The 20,068-nt window shown below is 37.5% G+C and overlaps 1 protein-coding gene across 5 annotated transcripts in view; it reads right to left on the bottom strand.

The window, feature by feature from the left end:
- scara5 (scavenger receptor class A, member 5 (putative)) overlaps positions 1-20,068 on the bottom strand; it is a 92,775-nt gene continuing 72,707 nt past the window's right edge. For all 5 annotated transcript variants that reach the window (XM_044168870.1, XM_044168869.1, XM_044168871.1 and 2 more), the window contains 2 exons: positions 15,174-15,362; positions 1-6,618 (listed from right to left, as the gene is read on the bottom strand). In XM_044168870.1, the coding sequence (XP_044024805.1) occupies positions 6,485-6,618; positions 15,174-15,362 (323 nt within the window). In that variant the 3' untranslated portion in view covers positions 1-6,484. The remainder of the gene's footprint in view (positions 6,619-15,173; positions 15,363-20,068) is intronic.

Here is a 20,068-nt window from a genome sequence, read left to right on the forward strand (position 1 = left end):
CCTGTTTAAACAAATCTATTTTATTATTTCAGCAGTGCATATACAGCATTTCAGTGGTACAAATCAACAGAACATAAAGTAAAAAGTGTATTTTTTTTAAGTAAACGTGAAGCACTGTATCAAGTATTTTCTTGACATAATCATGTTTGAGTTAGGCATTTATTTTTGCATGTATGTTGTTAACTCCATAGCCCTTATATGTGTTATGACCAGCACAATGTAATAAAAAACAGACACATGTATATGCATATGTGCTTCGAGCCATTATGCCAAAGTAGCATAGTAAGGTCTTTGTACAACCAAGTATACATTAAAAAAACACTTTAAAATCTGTACCAGAAAAAAATGACACATTTAAGTGCACTTGGTTTGCAATGTGTTCTCACTTTCATAGGTAATTAGGCTGTGTTACATTTTCCAAGTCAAAGCATTAGTTATTTGACCCCATGAGGCCGAAGCATTGATCTGAGGTCAAAGGAGCCTCTAACCAATCAGGAAATCACATCACAACAGTTTTATCCTGCTGATAGCTGATGGGCTGCAACTTAGCCACAAAGTATGTGATTGGTCTGCACTAAGTTCACCTGTTGCAGTCTCCAGAGCCCATCATTTGGATGGAGCCAAAAAAAGCAGAGTTTGTAGCGGGGAGACAAAGAATCATGTGACAGATGATGCCTGTATTTCTGGACATTACAAGAAAGCTACCTGTACTGTATACTAAAGAGGCAAAACTATCAGAGCAAAGTGTGGTTGTACTTTTCAAAGCATAAAGGACCTACAGTACAGTTAATCCTACATGATTATTCCCTACCTGTACGATGCAATATCTAACCTTTCTCCAAAGCAACAATGTTACACCTACAGGTGACAGTCAGCAGCCATGTTGTTAGAAATTTGTATCAAATTATAACTGCTACCTCTGAGTTTCTAGGTAAGGATGCCTGTTTGGGTCAGTTGATATGCAAAGGAGTTGCAGGAGATTATTTGACCTCATATGTTGCTATTTGCTTAATAATCTGCTTAATAAAAACATATTCAAAGAATAGTAGAACACAAACGTATGTAATTCAATCTGTGTGATTGAAATTTGGGGGCTAAACATCGAGTCATGGGTGATAAAAGGGTAAAAAAAAAACCTGATTTACTGCAGCTGCTTGGTCAGTTTTAAAAAGTGGAAAGGGCAACAATCTGCAACCAATAATCTACCCTCCTAATTTATCTGTAACTAATAGGCTAATAGTGTTCAAACTACCTGTAATAGCCTGTACATGTAGATAAACTGCTGTTGTTAGCCTAGCTGACCATTCAAGATCATACATGTCATGGATGAGAGAAGTCACTGCCATAAATATGTTTTAATTATATTTTGCCAGTTAGCGAACTTGTGCTCTAAATACTTGACTCTGCGAGGAGTGAGATCAGAACAGACCAACCACTTGCTATTTTTCTGGATAACATTGAGAGGATTGAAAAAGTCAGAATATTTATCCCTTTTAACATTGGTCTTTACTTCTCCCACTTTGCACCTCTTAAGTTAAAAAGGAAATACCAAAAAAGTTTATAAACTGCCTCTCTTCAGTGGAAGCGTAGAAACAAAAGCCAATATCTTCATAGCTGCTTTTATGAAAATACTTTAGTGTTCAACATTGCTTTAATGAATATCAAAGGCCTGTTGGTATCAATGCTGTGGAATAAAACTCAAACCTGCGTAAGTACAAAACAATTTTCGGAGAAAATGTTTCACAGGAATTTCAATCAATAATATTTTTTTTGCTTCTCTGCTTATTTGTCATCTCCTCTTTAAAAAAAATAAATAAAAATAACAACCCTGTTTTAACCAGAGTGAAAATATACCGAAGGAGCCCTGGGTGTTATCTTTGGCTGTTGTTTTAGAAAGGCAGAGCTTTAAGTAATGACTCCACGGCCAAAGTGCTGAATGTGACGCCTCTACAAGATGAATGAGAGACATCAGGACCAGACACACAAAGGCCTGGCTGCCACTCAGTCGTACTGTCAGCTACACTTTGGTGCTGCACAGAAAAACAGAGCAGATATTGTACGAGAGAGTGGGTGTGTGTTTCAGACTATTACACTCAATCATGCACACATTAGTTGGAAAGTATACAACTCTATATAGCCTTGTAAATTTCTAATTTGTTCCATTCACCCCTTTTAAGTATAACCACCTCATGGCGCAGAGAAAAAAATAAACTACTGAACATCAAAGTGTAACCGTAGTGTATATCACGTTGCTAATACTGAGTATTAAATGTATATTGACTGTTTTATGTTCCTGTTGTTGTTCAACCTTTGATTTGTACTATGTAGGCTACCAGATGCACCTTTCACCTAAAGACAAATTCTTCTGTATTAAACATGCCTGGATGATTATTGCATAGTGGTGTCATAGTAGGTAACTTGCCCCAAGTTGCAGTGAGAGATCTGTCATCTGGTTTTTTTAAATTTATTTTTACATTTGAAGAACTTTGACTGCCCAGAAATCCTTTAAGGTGGCGTCAGAAAAATCTATTTTTTAATGTGCGATAAACGTGGTGATGAGGTTCTATCACTGTCAGCTGCCGTATTTCACATGTCATATTTAGTTTTATCGCTTCCTGTGCTGTGTAAAGAATTTCCACAAATCCTCCAGTCTGATACCTGAGAAGAATTTGGGCGAATATAAATGAATCTGCTGCATTTCAGCTATAGGGGTGATATTCTTTATCTTTAAAGTTCTACTTTGGGATTTATGAAGATGTATTTTTACATTCATGTCTGACCCTGTCTCCATCATAAGCTATTAAGACATGTATATGTTTTAGGGCTGCAGCTAATGATTATTTTCCTGATTAATAGATTCATCACTTGGTCCATAAAATATGCAAAAATAGAGAAAATGTCCACCATACAAATGTCTTGTTTTGTCCGACCAACAGTCAAAAACAGATATTCACTTTACAATTATATAAAACAGAAAAGCAGCAAATAGTCCCATTAAGAAGCTGAAGCCGAAGAATGTTTGGCGTTTTTGTTTGAAAAATTACTTAAACGATTACTCAATTATCAAAATTGTTGTCAGTTGATTGTTGACTAATGGATTAATTGAGTAATTGTTTCAGCTCTAATGTGCATAATAATAATGATTATAATACGCAAGATACAAGTGGCATACTGTAGTGTTGCTGTCATTATATCCTATTAGTCACAGTAAGAAACATTTAGGAGTATTATTGCGTTTATAAAACAGTTTCCAAACCTTGTGAACAAAGTGAAAAATCTTCAGGATTGCAGATAAGCAAATGGAAATGAAAAAGATAAACACCTAGCTTCCTGGTCGTCCAAAGAGTTGTCAATGCTGTCCATTATCAGGTCTGATAATGTTTGTAATGTAATGTATTCAATTGTGCTTGTTATTTGGCAATGCCAAAAGGTAAAAATAAAAATAAAAATAAGGTATGTGGTCATGCAGACGTACAAATGATCACAGCTTTCTGTACAAGTGAAGCTATTGAGTGAGTTATCCAATGAACTTTTGAAGAAAAATGTACAAGAGAAACATGTTACCCACCCAAAATTCCCTTTTGTGTTGTTATAGCATCTTTTGAGACACATCAGTCTATTGAGTCTGGTTTCTCACATCATTTTCCCTTTCCCCAGACTCCCTTTTCCCCTTTTCCTTCTTTAATTTGTCGTCTTCTGTGGCAGAGTCGTGGTTTGAAACAGAAACCCTCGACAAACACCAAGGCACTTGAACATGAGGTAGAGAAAGATTTTCTGGCTGCACTGTCTTGAAAAGTCAAATTCATATCCAACATTTTACATTTTTTTTCCCTCCCTCACATGGACACAAACTGTTAAATGAACATCATGTGTGCAGATTATTTTTCATGAAAAGAAAGTGGGCCAGACAATTCTTGATTTGTTTGAATTAGGAGAGCTTAGACAGACAGATTTCACTACAGAATATAGCTGAGGGAATTCAACTACAGGTCCTTAAGGGGAAAAATTTAAGGTTTGCCAGATTTTAAGGTGTACTAAAAAGGTTTTCCCTTTTCAAACATAAAACATGACTGGGTAAAGAGACAGGTTCCTGCATATATTTTATTCCAACCTGGTTTGATGTCTCCTGTTGTCTCAGAAGGAGAAGTAAGCACTTGGGAGGTACCAGCTTTTTTTGATTTCAGGGCAGCCAAGATGAAACCCCACTGAGAGAGGCATAAAACTCGCAAAAAGCTTGTCTGTTATAGTTGGTTTGGTGTGTGTGTGTGTGTGTGTGTGTGTGCATACAGACTGACCGTTGTAAATCGTACAGGGCAGGCGTCCATGCATCCATCTGTTTATACTCATCTGTTCTCTCTTCTTCATAATCGCTTCATCTGTCAACTGCAGTGACTGTTAACCTTTTCCAAAATCTTTGTTAGTTGCATGTTTTTTTTTCATTTACACTTTTTTTTTTTTAGAAACATAAAGCACACAGTAAACACTGATTTGGTGATTTGCAGGTTAAAAGACGTCTAGATGTCGAGGTTAAAACTGCGCTACAAAGCTGTAATAAATGATTTTTGTGCCACTTGGTGGTAGAACTTCACAACAAGCTGAAAAACATACAGCCCTAAAATATATCTTCTCCGTTTTGGTCTCTACGAACGACTCAGAAAAATAACTTTTTAGCTCTTTAGCTGCTAAATGTTCCACTTAAAGGAGCAGTTCACCGCAAAACCAAAATTACATATCCATCTAGATTGTTTTGGTGTGAGTTGCAGATTTTTGGAGATATCTTGGAGATATATTTTTTTATATAATGGGACTATTTGGCATTCGGCTTGTGGAGCTCAAAGTGGCAAAAAAATATGTTTGAAAAACTCAACAATGTCAATGTCTCTTTCCAGAAATCATGACCTGGTTGCTCAAGAAAATCCACAGAGCAGTTTTATGTAGGAACTATTTTCTTTCTACCGATAGATCCTACATTAAACTTCTCACAACAAGGTTCCATTATATTCAAATAAGGCAGACATCTCTACGGCCGATATCTCCAAAACGTGGCAAAGCACAACAAAACAATCTAGATGGATAAACAGCACTACAGCTAAGAGGAAAACATGTATTTTTGATTTTGGGGTGAACTGTCCCTTTAATTCACCAGCTTGTCACTAAATTTTTGTGTCTGTCTCTGGTGCTGGACATGTAACATACAGCGGGTTTATCAGAGCTTCCTGCTGTGGCTTGAGATAAGGTTGACGACAGCGTAATTTGCGGGCTGGAACACCAAATCAAAACACCAAAACATTGACCTTTGTAAAACTACAGATTTACTGTATGTAATAATTCTTCTGTGTATAAAATGTAAAAATATTGATTTGAAGAGATTTAAAAAAACTAAAATTTTCATTTAAAGGTATCCTGTGGGAGTTTTTGACCACTAGTAACGCTATGGAGCAATGTTTTTACAGGCGGAGCCTGTTTTGTTTGTATCTTGCATGCAAGCGATGTGATACACAGTCCTGTCGTTGGTTTCACACTATTACGCCGATCGACAGGCAAGGAAAAAGAAGACTGCTAGCTAGCAAATGTGGACGAACAATAAACAATGCATGATTTAAAATATTTAAACAAAATCAGCTTTGCACAGCCTACTCCACAGCGTACCTTTAAAAGGTAAGAAAAAGTGAGTCAAAAGTTGAAAAAAGGTGAAATTTTAGCCCAAATGTAGTCCAGTTTTAACTCAGACCTGTTGCCAGCTTTTGACCTGCAAATAATCAAATGATTGCTTACTGGGTAATGCTATGTGATATATAACAAGGCAACACTGTGTATGTTTAGCATCACTCAAAAGCCATTCCTACATAATACTGTGAAGAGCAGCTGCCTGTAAATGAAAAATCAATTTGTCAATGACACAGTCTCGTCGGTTTCTTTATGTGCCGTTTCCCCAGCAACATGGAGACGACAGCTGACAAACGAAGGCTCCCGGCATGATCAGTTGTTGGATTTGCTTCCTCCCCACACTGGAGGTCAAAAACAGCAAACCTGACTCTAGACGAGCCTCTGAGGGCAGATGGACCCTACGCCTACGAAAGCTGACCTTTGACCTTCATTGTAGACTCTGTAATTCAGTCTGATGAAGCAGTCCTGATGAAGAGTCCTGTCGTGCGATCGTCCCCCTGGTATCAGCTCATGTGGTTGAAATGGGCAAAATTTGAAAATGTGTGCATTTTCTTTCCTCCCATGATTCAGTCTTGTAGCTAAAACGATCACGTGTTTAATCATGAACTTCTAAAAAAAAAAAAAAAAGCTGCAGATTTACTTCATGCACAACATGGAGGTTTGTCAGGTGAGGTGGCACTTTTTTTTTGCAGGTAAAAAACAACATACTGCTAATGTGACACCCCTGGCAACGGTAGGACGCTGTGCACTTTGTACAGCTTCTTGAAAGTTTAAGGAGATGCTCGGCTGCTGCAGCAGTGTCGGGATCTTAAAGGTTTTAGACGACGCAGGTCACACCAGCATCCTCCACGTGGCCGCAGTTGGTTTTGCCCCATCCAGGAAACTTACACTGGTGGATGGTGTCTTCAGTCCCTGTACACGCCACGTCATCCATCCAGATCAGACCAATACCTGCACAGAAAGCAGAAAAAAAATGTATTATATTTAATTTTTTAAATGTAGGAACAATTTATGAACTGTGTACACTCTGATGTCTCTGGCTTTTCTTGAGCAGTCTTTTTGCACATTGTCATTTCCTGTATTTCAGTCAGCTCACGTAAAAAAAGTTTCTTTACATGTGAATATAGCACCCCAATAGACATATCTTTCCCCTGGGACAAAGACAGACTGCAGGTGGATGCTGAGGTGGAGGTGAAAGGGAGAGGTGGGCATTTCTGACACCTTAAATTGTGTTGGATAGGCGATGCAGAGAGTGAGCCGTATCACGTGTGAATGTAGCAGTGCTGCTTGAGTTGACATGCTGAACTGGTTTGCAGGCTTCGCTCCATTACTCTGAGACAGTTTTCTTGTTGTTGTTTAATTTTTTTCCTTTCCTCCCATCTGTTTTCCTTTATTTTTCCCTTCTTTTTCCCGTCCTGCTTTTATAGTTCCTGTTTCATTCATGCTCTGCCTATTGTTAAGTGAAAACCCAATAAATATACATAAAGAACGGTTTCAGACAATGGCACAATGAAAAAAAAAAAAAAAAAAAAAAATCGAACAAATAAATTCTGATTGTTATTGTGCTACTATAACAAAAACATGCTACGTAAAACCTTACTTAAAACATTTTTTCCTTTATAGACACCTCATACTACAAACTTTACTATAAATAACTCTATGCCTAATTATCTTATCTTTGACAGATGTTCAATTATTGATTACTGATTATCAATAATATTTTTATATATATATATATATATATATATATATATATATATATATATATATATATATATATATTTTTTTCTTTTTTGTATTTTTGGGGCTTTTTTTGCCTCTAATAGTGCAGCTGAAGACAGACAGGAAAGGGGGAGAGAGAGAGGGGATGACATGCATCAAGGACCCGGCCCTGGTACATGGGGTACCAGGTGAGCCACCGGGACGCCCCAATTTATATTTTTAACCCAGAAAAATTAAGCTGGCAGTACTTTTTTTACAGCCCTGAGTAGTGTCTGCAGATAACCGTCACCAATATTTAACACCAATTTTAGTCAGTATTTTGCATATTCTATCCCCTTCGTTTTAAATGCTGTACAGCTCTTTTCATTTTAAAAACAGATATATTTTACATACATATTTTCTATTTTATCTGTATGATTCTTGACTTTTGCAGTTCTTGTTTTTTTTTGTTTTCTCTTACAATGTTTATTGTGACCCTTATGCACCAAAATACAAAGGAAAATCCCTTGTATGTGAAAACCTACTTGGCAATAAACCGATTTCTGACTCTAAATCTGATTCAGTATGGTAGGGCAGCCTGTATGTAGAGGGGCGAAATCCAGGGCGAAAAAAGCAGCCTATAAAGCACTTGTCACCTCTCGCTGCTGCTGCTGAAGGCAACTCAGATGAGTGTGTATCAACCTCTTTGATTTGGACTGTGGTGGCTGGACAGTAAGACAACAATGTTCAGAGAGACTTTAGTAAGAAAATCAACCTGAAAACAATAAAAGTGAAGAAGTCCCTTCTGAAGTTTTCTTCATCATTATAAAGAAAAATGGTCCAGCCAAACATCAGAATTTATTTTGAAGAAAAAAAGAAAAATCACATCTGGACTTTAACACCAGCAGTCCAAGTTCAGCGTTCCCTCTGATGGCTCATTCATGCATCACTTTCCCTCTCGTCCACAGTCAAAATGATGCAACTGCAGCCAAAGAGCATGAACATGTTGGCTGAAGCTGCTTGTGAGTTTAATCACCAGCTAAAGTATGTGAGTCCCACACATACACAGGTTACAAACTATAGAAATCATATAAATAAACTCAACATAAACACACCCTGAACTCATTGACTGATTCTGACATTTTATTCCTTGTTGTGGGACGTAGAAAGCTACATTTTCCCCACATCATTACCAAAGTAACCAACCTTTTTAGCTGCGTTGTCGTCATGTGAGAAGAAGGTTTTGTGGAGGACACATCTGCATCTACAAGCAGCTTGTGCTTTTCTTATGTGCTTGTATTGTATCAACTAGCTGTAGATTCTTGGTGAACTTTGTGTTGTATTTTCTGAGGTAGACAAATGATTCTTCAGATGTTGCTCTGCTTTTTTGCTGAGGTTAAAGGTTTAAAAGGACAGTGTTATTAGATGCAGAGACATAAATCAAGTCCAAAGAAACATGTCATCGTTACAAGTTTGTGAATGAGTCTTCCGATTGAGACAACAAGTACTCCCAGTGCTTCCTCACAGAATTGTTGATCAGAAAATATTGTATCCGGTAATGAAATACACAGTTCCAGCTGTTAAGCAGAGCTTTTGGCAGTACTGTTTTCGCTATAAACCTTGGTTCCTGTTTGTAAAACAGGAGGTTTTCAGAAAGTCCCCGTTTTGTAACGGTTTTAGATGGTTGGAGGAGATGGTACTCAGCTGTGAGGGAATAAGAATGAGATCAAGTAACATTTGGTTGCACTCACAAGCTGATAATCCAGTATAAGGATATATAACTAAAGGGTTTATGCCCTGTAGGTGAGAAGAGAGGCTGACTCATTAGTAATGCCCCTAAAAGCGGCATCTGGAGTTTTGTCAGTGGGGAGGCAGCTGCCATCTCTGCTCCAAGTCATAACCAATCTTAATCACTCAGCTGTACGGAGCTGTCAGTGAGGAATTCAAATAAAGTGTAGGGCTCAGAAAGATAAGATAAAGAAGGGAAACAAACAATATGCCAATATAACAAACATCACACTGGTAAAGTCACAGATGGGGAAGATAAAAAACACAAAATCAAAATTCACTTAAAACAGAGAAGTATAATCAAAAGCACTAGTTCACCTTCAGGCTAGCAGGCTCATGAGGTTAAACTTAAATAATTTCCTCTTGCAACTGGCAAAAAGTTCAAGGCGCTGTCGAGATCAAGACAACTGAAGAGTGAATTATCGCCCATTGGGGCCATTTGACAAATGATTACTGTTTGTGATCTGTGGAAATGTGTATTAAGGAATGACGGGAACAGTACATTGAATCCATTTTCTTTATATTTGTCAGTAAAGTCCATTGTCCTTATTTTATGTCTGACTTTAACCAGGAAAAACAAGACACAGACCAAGAGGTTGCAAAGTTCATTAGTCAATACTGATGGCACAGGAAACCCATAAGTGTTACTGCTGTGTCACAGGGGCAGTGGTGGACAGGTATAGTTGCTTTTCAGATTACATTTTCCATATCCTTCCTGACTGGTGAAAACCATGTATCTCCAAATTTGGTGATTTTTTATTTGAATTTTTCTGATAAACTGAAGGACTAAGTGTTCCTTACTTCTTAAAGGGACAGTTCACCCCAAAATCAAAAATGCATATTTTTCCTCTTACCTGTAGTGCCATTTATCCATCTAGATTGTTTTGAGTTTTGGAGATATCGGCTATAGAGATGTCTGCATTTTTTAATATAATGGGACTATATGGTACTCGGCTTGTGGTGCTCAAAGCGCCAAAACATTATATTTGAAAAACTCAACAGCAATGTCTCTTTCCAGACATCATGACCCGGTCACTCAAGATAACCCACAGATTAGTTGTGAGCAGTTTCATGTAGAAAGAAAATAGTTCCTACAGTTTTTCTGGGCTCACAAAAAGGCACTGAGACTTGGTTATATATGTGTTTTTGTGTTTGAAAGATTTACTGTATGAAATATGTTTCCTAAAAATGCTGACTAGGGTTTGGGAACTGGTATGTTTCCAGTCCTGCCAGTTTCAACTTGGTCTGTTTTTGTGTTTTTACCACATTAGAGCTCAATTAGAGCAACTAGAGTTAGAAAAACGATGACGTTTTGAAGACTTTAAATCATTATTGGGCACAGAAACTCTCCACTGAAACCCAGACTAATAAAATGTAGGTTGACTCAGGTCAATGTTATTTACATAGCCCAAAATCCTGTGTGCTTCAAAGGGCTTTACAATCTGTACAACATACTACACTCTGAATCCTTAGACCCTCAATTCGGATAAGAAAGAAGCTAAAATAAATATTTTTACTTGAACTGGGAATAAAAGTCCATAAACAATGCATATTTCTATAAAATCTGATCAAAATGTTGCTTTAGGAGCTGATATCTGAACAAAAACAGCAAAAATCTGCAAACTTATATCTCAGTCAAACCATATGCTTCCAGCATTCCTGCTTTGCTTCACAACATAACAAAGAGAAACTGGCTGCAGATTTGACATCTTCAAAGCAGCGTTAAACACCAGGCGCACGTGTCTCCACGCAGGCATGCAGAGGATGGAAATGAGGTATGCACTGGGGAATACATGAGCCCCAGCTGTTCTGCTGCTGTGCCTTCTCAGGGTTTGCTTTAATGGACACGGACCTTTAAACTGTTTACTCTGGATCTCAACACACTTTTACAGCACTGTTTGCAGGCTGAGGGTCGGTCCGCTTGCTCCAAATTTATGACACTTCTCACAGATAAGTGTTGGATCCTCAAAAAACTGTCTGGGATTGAAAGGGAACACCCAGGGACAATTTAGAAAAGAGTCACTCAATTTCAGAGCGATTTGAAGGATTAAAAGGCTGTTTGCAAAATGCAAAATGAGGCAAAATTTACAATTGTGCTGACAAAAAAACAACCCTATCTGCCGATATGTACTTAAGTACAAATTTGAGGTACTTGTACTTTACTTGAGTATTTCCATTTTATGCAACTTTATACTTGAACTCCTCTACATGTCAGAGGGAAATATTGTACTTTTTACTCCACTACATTTGTCTGACCGCTTTAGTTACTGGTTACAGTAACCTGTCCTGTCCAGTGAAAACCATGTATCTCCAAAGTTGATGATTTCTGAATTTTTCTTTCTTATAAACTGAAGGATGAAGTGTTCCTTTACGGGTTGAGAAAATTCACCGCTAAATAAACTATTTAAAACCCCCTTTGGATCAGCTGGAAAATGCATTGTCACAAAGCTGAAAGCAGGGCTGTTTTTCTGAGCTCATGAAAAGTTTACTTTTTAGAGATACGTGGTTCTCACAGGACAGCGACGCTACAAACATATGATGATCTTATAGACCATGATGCATTGCTGTAGATTAAACTACCCAACAGTATATAAAGTAGTAAAAATGAGCACAACCTTAAACATCTACAGCAGCAAAATACAACGTCACACAAACATCAGATATAACAGTAAGACACTGACAGGGACCATTTTACTGCAGAATGAGTACTTTTACTTTGATACTTTAATATTAATTTTGCTGATAATACATACTTTTACTTAAGTATGGTTTTGAATGCAGGACTTTTACTTGTAGTGGAGTATTTTCACAGTGTGGTATTAGTACTTTTACTTACAGTAAAGGATCTGATCTTCACTGTTTCCACCGCAGTGAAAACAGTGAAGAAACAATGTCAACTCAAGCAAGTATTAAAATATCCGGATTACATGGTTAAGATAATAAGTTTTAGAAACTTGAGAACTAATATCAAAAACATAATGGGGTCTTGATTTCCCAAAATGCAGCTACAGATGACTGCAGACATTACCTTAACTTTCTTTTTAATGCTCTACAGTTTTTAAAATGTTGTTTGATGGCCATCACACCCCCTAAATCATTAATGTCAAAATGTTAAGAACTAAGAGCAGCAGAGGTCTTTATGACCATAACAACAATACAGGATTGAAAGTGAAAGTTAATTCTTGACTTTGGAAGAGAAGATGCAGTTGGATTCAGAAGATGCAGTTGCCCTGTGATATTAAAATTTCAGTTTTCAGAGCACTTCTCATCCATGTTGGCTTCAAAGCCAGGATGTAAAGTTCATGCTTGACCTTGGAAACAGTAGTCAACAAAACAATCTCACCACAAAATTTAAACTTGAAGATCTAGGAAAGGTTGTGTGATACAGTCAAAACGCTCCAAAACAGCTACTAAATAGACCTTGTGGTGAGATGTCAAAACTATTGACTAACTATTGGCAATAAGGAGTAAAAGTGCCCACTTCCCACAAAAGAAGAGTCAAAATGATAAAAGGCTTCGTAGATTACTGAAAAGCACAGAATGCGATTGCATTTGGACAGATATCCATCGAGGCATCGCTTTATGGTTTGGTTATCTAAAGATTCTTGGTCAAGAAATGTCTAACAAATACACTACTTGATAACACAATAAGAACACTTTGTGCTTTTTTTGCACTTTAGCTGCTTTGGCTCAGAGTTTTCATCCATTGCAGAAACATTTTGAAGCTTCTGTACTGGTGCCCTTGTGGTTGAGATTATAAATACACTCTTCCTTGCTTCTCTAGCGTGCTGGTGGCCTGGCGAAGCATCTTTAATGCATTACAATAATTTGAGATGCTGGTTTTTATTATTTCATTTGGGTTTTTATTATTGACTTGGTTGCAATCCAGATTTGCACAGTTTCATGTGGCGACTGTTGCTCAATTTGAACAGCAGGGCGGCCATTAATTCAAGCTTGGTGTCATGAATCCCATATTGCTCCCAGTGCATGTGTATGACAAAAAATATACGTTGCTTTGGACAAACACGTCTGTCAAATGACGCCATGTCATGTACAAATAAATACTTCACTGGTAAAATAACAAAATTTAGACATAACTTAGTTAATGTATCCCTAACAGTTAGTACAGTTTTATCAGTGTTATTGACTAGTAGCACTGCTGACCAGCTTCCCTTCTTTGGACACAGCTAGTGAATGGCTTTCAGATTTGGTCATTTTGGTGGTAAATGTGTTTTCTCCTGTCAAATCTTAGTCTGAGAAATGCCATAAACTGCCTTAAAAGATGTTAAAGTTCAACTAAGAAAACCAAACAGGTAGGTGACTCATCTGAAAAGATATATTTGAATTCCAGATTGTTTTAAATTGAATCCAGCCGAGATGTTAGTCACTGCTGTTGTCTGGAGGTCATCCCCTGGAACAAAGGCGTGTTTTCCTCCAATTTTCCAGACTTGTTGGTAACAACTCTGGACAGAGACGCTGAATGATGTAAGGCTGACTTGGTGAATGAAATAAAATAGAGAGAGAGAGAGAAAGAGGGAGATGGATATGACCTCTGAGACCATTTCTTGACGACATCTGGCTCACATGACTTTCCCCATAAAACCTTAATATTAATCCCTGCAGCATTTTAGGGCAAGTAATACCACTCAAAAAACAGCAGAGCAAAAACAGAGTTAGTAAAAATCAGAACTACTTCCATCAGTAAATTTCACCATGGATAAGTTCTGTGGGCAGCGTAAATTTAATTGATTTCCTGCCGTGATTGAAATGTTCTTTATTTCACAAAATGGCCGCTGACCAATCAAGACTGAACTTAAAGGGAGCGTCAAATTTATAATCAAAATATTATCTACTCATCCTTGTGATACTGTAGTTAAAACACTGGTGAACATTTGCATCATGTATACTTTTAATACAACTGATTCATTTACCAAATTTGACCTTTGTTAACTTCTTACCATCCAGGGGGCCTTTGGTTTCTGTCTGTATGGTACAAACATGAACAGAAACTAGAAACCTCCCTGAATTAGACAGATCACAGTTAACATCTTGTGCCTTTGCTGTTTTTTAATTGTCCAACTTACATTATCATTGCATAATTAAAAGCCCTGATATACTCCAAAACAGGTGTCAATACAGTTCCGTACATATTACATTGGGTGCCTATGTATGGCGACGTGTCCCACACGTGTACAGTCCCTGAAGTTTGGGCAGTGCAGCACAGACATCTTTGCAGACATGAGCTGTATGGCAAAATATATGTCACATGGATTCTCTTGGACCTTTGCAACTACGTGGCATGTAAAGTAAATTTGCCTCAATGCAGCTAAGTAGGGTCAGTTTTGAAATCTGTTCTCTATTGTAACTTGTGGAAAACATGAACCAAACTGCACACTTTTTACTGAAATCCACATGATCTGTAATCTTGTTTAGATTGTCTGCTCTATATACAAAAGTTTACTATCATATATTAATGTCTTTTCAATGTCCATGTTTGCATACTGTTTGTCTTCAGGGTTTGATTTTCCAACACATTTCCAAGCATGAATGACTAAAACCTTGGATGATGAGGCTAAATGATATATAGACAGCATGTACCGTATAAAGGTGCTTTAGACCAAAGCGCTTTACAATGTGCCTCTAATTCACTCATACATACATACGGTATGCCATGTAATACACTGGCCTGGCCGTTTTAAGCAACTGGGGTCCAGCGACTTGTTGAAGGACACTGTGACATGTGGATGGAAAGAAGTACAATTAATGGACGACCTGCTCTACCTCCTGAGCCACAGATGCTTCCTTGAACCTTTATCACGTGACGACAAACTAAATGTTCCCTATGATAGACTGACTATCTCAAGCATGTTTTAAGTCTTTGCGAGCACATATTCACACTATACAGACATGAACTGAAACAAATGACTTGGTGGCACGGTTGGCAGGAAGCAATCCAGGAAAATGCACTAGTGAAATAACAGTTTGTATACTGTATGTGTGTGTTGACCATCTCATACCCTGTCCAAAGCGTCCTGTCTTATGGACCTCAGTGGCTCCTTGGTATCCCAGCATCCTACACACCACGTCTCCATCCTTTTTATCCCAGACGTCGTCACACACCGTCCCCCAGCGGCGTTCATGGAAAACCTCCACACGACCTTCATGAGGACCTGATCCGTTCACCAGCCGCACCAGGGTCTCCTCCACTGCAACACACACGCACAATCATACATTAACATAATGATCTGTGTATGCAAATATACATATGAATTGGCAGAGGCATTTGTTTCTACCATTTAATGTGTTTGCAGACAGTTTTTATGCATTTATTGGAGCCTCCACACAATAAATTGTTTGTAGCAAACAGCATAAGACACCATGTTCCTTAGTGTGCAGAAGTACTGAAGTGTTTATTATTTATTCCAACACAACTACATTGATAGAACACATGACTCTTTTATCCTGCGTTTGTTGGCATGGCTTTGAACTCACACTGAGCAGATTATTTTCATTGTGAGTGTTTATGAGTTTAACGAAGCCCTGTAAATCAAACCAATATGAAAACAAATGGAGATGAATAGGTTGTTTTCAACATGCTGCAACAGAATTCTTTCCATAAACCTCAGAAATAGTCTTTGATTCAACAAGAAAAATAAATAAAATTATTATGAGTAAGGGAACTTTTTCTTTCTTCCTCTTATGTGAAACCCCTCTTAAAAAGTTGGGGGTTACAAAAATTTGGGATTGAAGTTCTGTGCATAAGTCATTTTTCAGTGATCTGAACATCATGACCTATAGTCTCGCAGGAATCTTGTGAACATGACAGCGTGCCGATTGAAGAATTTCGAAATTCATAACTTTCTTCTTTGGAACTTCATGCATCTGTAAGCATTTATCCTCCAGGAAGTCACTGCTCCCGGTAAAGAAATAGCCCGGGAAACTGCAACTTGTTGTTTTTACACTTTTTGGATGGGTTCGGCAAACAAGATATAACGTGTTTTTAGTAAGCTTTAGAGGTGCTGGTGGGTGGATTTTTTCTTTACCTTTACCCCTGTTTACAGTCTTTTTGCTAAGCTAAGCTAACTGGCTGCTTGCTGTAGCTTCATATTTACCGTATAGATATGAGAGTGGTATCAATCTCCTAATCTAACTCTCTGCAAGAAAATTAACAAGCGTATTTCCCAATATGTCGAACTATTCCTTTAAAAAAGCAGGTAAAAACCTTGTTTCGGCCATGACAGCCTCTGTTGTCACTGTGAAACATAAAGCAGTTTGATTTACAACACGTGGTGGCATTTTGCTGGTAATATAAAATATAATAACTATCAAAATACAACGTGTCAACTCTTCAGTGTTGAAGCCAGTTTGGTTCGGAGCGCCTTGCTCAGGGGTACTATGACAGAGAACTTGCACCTACATTATAATCTGAATGAAGTGTGCATGTGTGTGTGTACAAGTGTTTTTGTGTTAGCAGGAGCTACATGGATCCACGGTACATCTCGTATTCCTGAAACTATGCAGCAGCTGTACTCGTATAATTGACTTGATTTATCACCTTTCAGAATGCAGAGAGAAAATGAGAAAGAAAGGTAAACACACACACACACACACACACACATGCACTATTCTGGACTGCTCCTCGGTGTTAAGACATGTGTGCTGAGTGAAACTGTTGACAAACTGCTGGAGAGTAAAGCCAGACACATTATCTAGACAGGATATTAGTCTCATCAGACCATCATAAATTTTAACTGTGTACCATTTAACTCTTATTATACAGTCGAGTACTTTGCACTCACTAGCCCATCATAATTTAATATCTACCATAACATTATACTATCATATCTGCTGCACATATTTGTATCATATTCTTGCAGAAAACCAGGAAATTAAAACCAAAAATTAGATGTACTTTCAACCTCCTGTTGCTGTTTTTTCAGACTGAAAGAAAAAAGACTGAAAGAGAGGAAAGCAACGAGTGCTAGAAAAGCACATATTTGAACAAGGGATGAGTAATTGAATACTCAATTACCTGAAACAGATGTTGAAACTATTTGTTCACCCGTCAAATACAAAACAGTCTCTCTTTTTTCAACTGATATGAAGCTGGGTATAAACTGGAAGACCGTGCTGGCATGAATGTGAAGAAGTAATTAATACTTTTATAATGGTTAAGTACTTTTCCAAACAGGATACTTTTACTTTTAAATGTCCTTAAATGAACCTCTTGGGCCACCAGACCAAAATCTGCTCCAACGGCAGCAGGAAAAAAGTTGTGATGCGTAGTGTTGCTAAATAGTCATCTATAGTTAGGTAGTATAAAGTTACCCTCATTGCTAGGATAGCTGCTTTTTCTTGTTACATATTTTTGTGGTTCTGGTGAAATCGGATACAGCCAAACACAGTATAGTTCCTTTTTAATCAGCTGAATTAATGGAATAAGTGTTAATATTATAATATATTTATTTAGATAGAACAGAAAGTAATGGTGGCTTTGCAGCCATTTTGCAACTGGTTCGTTGACACTTCTTTAGTTCTTTTTACTGCGTGCAAGGTATCTTATCGGTCAGAGATCATTAATATCTCCAACATGGAATTACAACTATAGACAGATGTGACCATTTTCCCCATTTGGCTACTCTAATTGTAATTACCATCTGTACTGTACAGAACCATGCAAGTCTTGACATGAATGCGACATAAAACACAGACAAAGCCGCTCACCTATTAGGGCACTTATAGAGTTTCCATTTCACCTAAAAATGTTCCTGTCTTTGGACTTTAAACCCACTTAGAGGTGGTAATAACATAAAAGGAAGAAGACTTTGCTCACTTTGCTGTGAGATAACGGTGAACCATGTGGCCAAACAGCAAGTTTTAAAGCAGGTACAGGTTAGTCTTGGCTTAAAATACATATAAGTAAGAACTTAAGTAAAAGTTGCAATACCACAGTGTAGAAATACTCTGTTACAAGTAAAAGTCCTGCATTAAAAATTTTACTTAAGTAAAAGTACTTAAAGTACCAAAAGTAAAAGTAGTCATTATGCATAATGGCCCACTCAGTAAAATGTATATTATATTATTGAATTTGTAATTACTGATGCTTTAATATGTACACTACTTTAATTTTGCTGCTGGTAAAGATGGGGCTTCTTTTTTTTTTACTATATATACTGCCGGGTAGCTTGTGAATTTCACCAAGGGATCAATAAAGTCTTGTCTTTATCGTAATAATACATCCTAATTTATTTGTTATTTGTATTTTGTATTATTAATCTGAATCTGCAAAGTAACTAGTAACTAAAGTTGTCATAAATGTGAAGTAAAATCTCCCTCTGAATTGTAGACATGACTCACCACTTTTTCACATCTCTCTGACTCTATCCCCACTATGAGAGACTCTGCGGGGGAAGAGGAGGAGGAAGGAGAGCTTGGGTTCTGGATGGAGGCAGCACATATAAGGAAAACCTTACAAGCAAACTTCCCAGACATTCATATCTCTGCCACGAAGAGCTGGACTGCGACTTATTGGAATTGTGTTGAATTATGTTAAACTGGTGGAAGTGTACTTGATTTATTTTGCCGGAAACTTTGGTAGAAATTAGGCAGATGCATGACGAGAAAGTTAAAGTGAATCAATCATTTTATTGTAGAAATATATAGTGTAGCTGAGATGTTGACACTGTGACTTCTCAACACTAGAGACAAGTAGTTTTGTGCTGTTGGGTTGGAAACCTTTCATGCTTTCAATTAAAAATGTAAAATTTTTCAAATTTAAGAATTACACGCTCCTCTATGGTTAGAATAAACATTTTCTAACTTCCTAGGCTCATAAAATCCTCTCAAAACCCTTTGGATAATGCCGTAAATGCATTATCTTCAAGCAAAAAACAAAAATTTTCTTCAAAACATAGGCATTTTGGAGAAAGGTTTTCATCTGACAACAGCAATTTGGTCAAAATTACAGTGAACTGCAAAAGCAACACAATTTACTGTTCACTAAACCCATCCCCCAAACAGCTATTGTCCAGTCATAGCTTAGCAATCGTAACTAGGCACTGCAGATGCTGAAGCTGTGTGCATGAGGCTGTAGTACGAGCGATACATAGCATTTAAAGAGTTTGAAAAAAACAAAAACACTGGAGCAAAAGTGTAAGGAATGGATTGGACAATGCTGCAAATGTAAGCCAGCTAACTAGTTTACAACCTACAGTAGCAATGCTAATGTAGTGTTATCTTTGGCCAAGTAGCATATTATTTGCCAATGTTATATTATTTTTTTAGTAAATGCAGCGTTCAGGAGTCAGCATGGCCACTGTTCTCCACTGTGTGGAAGCTGGTTAAAGTAAGTGAGCTAAAAGTAGCAGCACAGAGTGAAAATATTCCATTACAAGTAAAAGTCCTGCATTGAAAATATTACTAAAGTACGTAAGTATTATCAGCAAAATGTATTTAAACTATCAAAAGTAAAAGTACTCAAAATGCTGAAAAATTATCGCACCCTGTGTATTTTTATTACTGATGCATTAATGTTTAATCAGCCGGTGGAGCTCCTCCCCTCACACAGGAATCTCGTTTTAAATTGAGTCAGTTGGAAACATTAAAACGTCAACCGGAGACCAGTGTTTTCAACTAACTCATGAAGCTAACATTAGCTTAATTAGCGCTCTAGCTACAGCTGATAAAATATGGAAAATCGGCGGTCGCAGGCTAGAAATGAGAAGCCTGCTTTTTTAAAAACAGTCTAAATTCAAGGACCCATTGTTTTAAAACATTATGCAAATGTTTAGTGGTAAATCTGCCACCGTTAACTGCATATGTGCCATATGAACAATAAGCTCAACAGGCATAGCAACACTAGCTAAGGGCAGCACATTGTTTGGTGAAAACGTTTTCTGGTTTCATTCACCCT

Source organism: Siniperca chuatsi, linkage group LG16, assembly GCF_020085105.1.
Source record: "Siniperca chuatsi isolate FFG_IHB_CAS linkage group LG16, ASM2008510v1, whole genome shotgun sequence".
NCBI lineage: Eukaryota > Metazoa > Chordata > Actinopteri > Centrarchiformes > Sinipercidae > Siniperca > Siniperca chuatsi.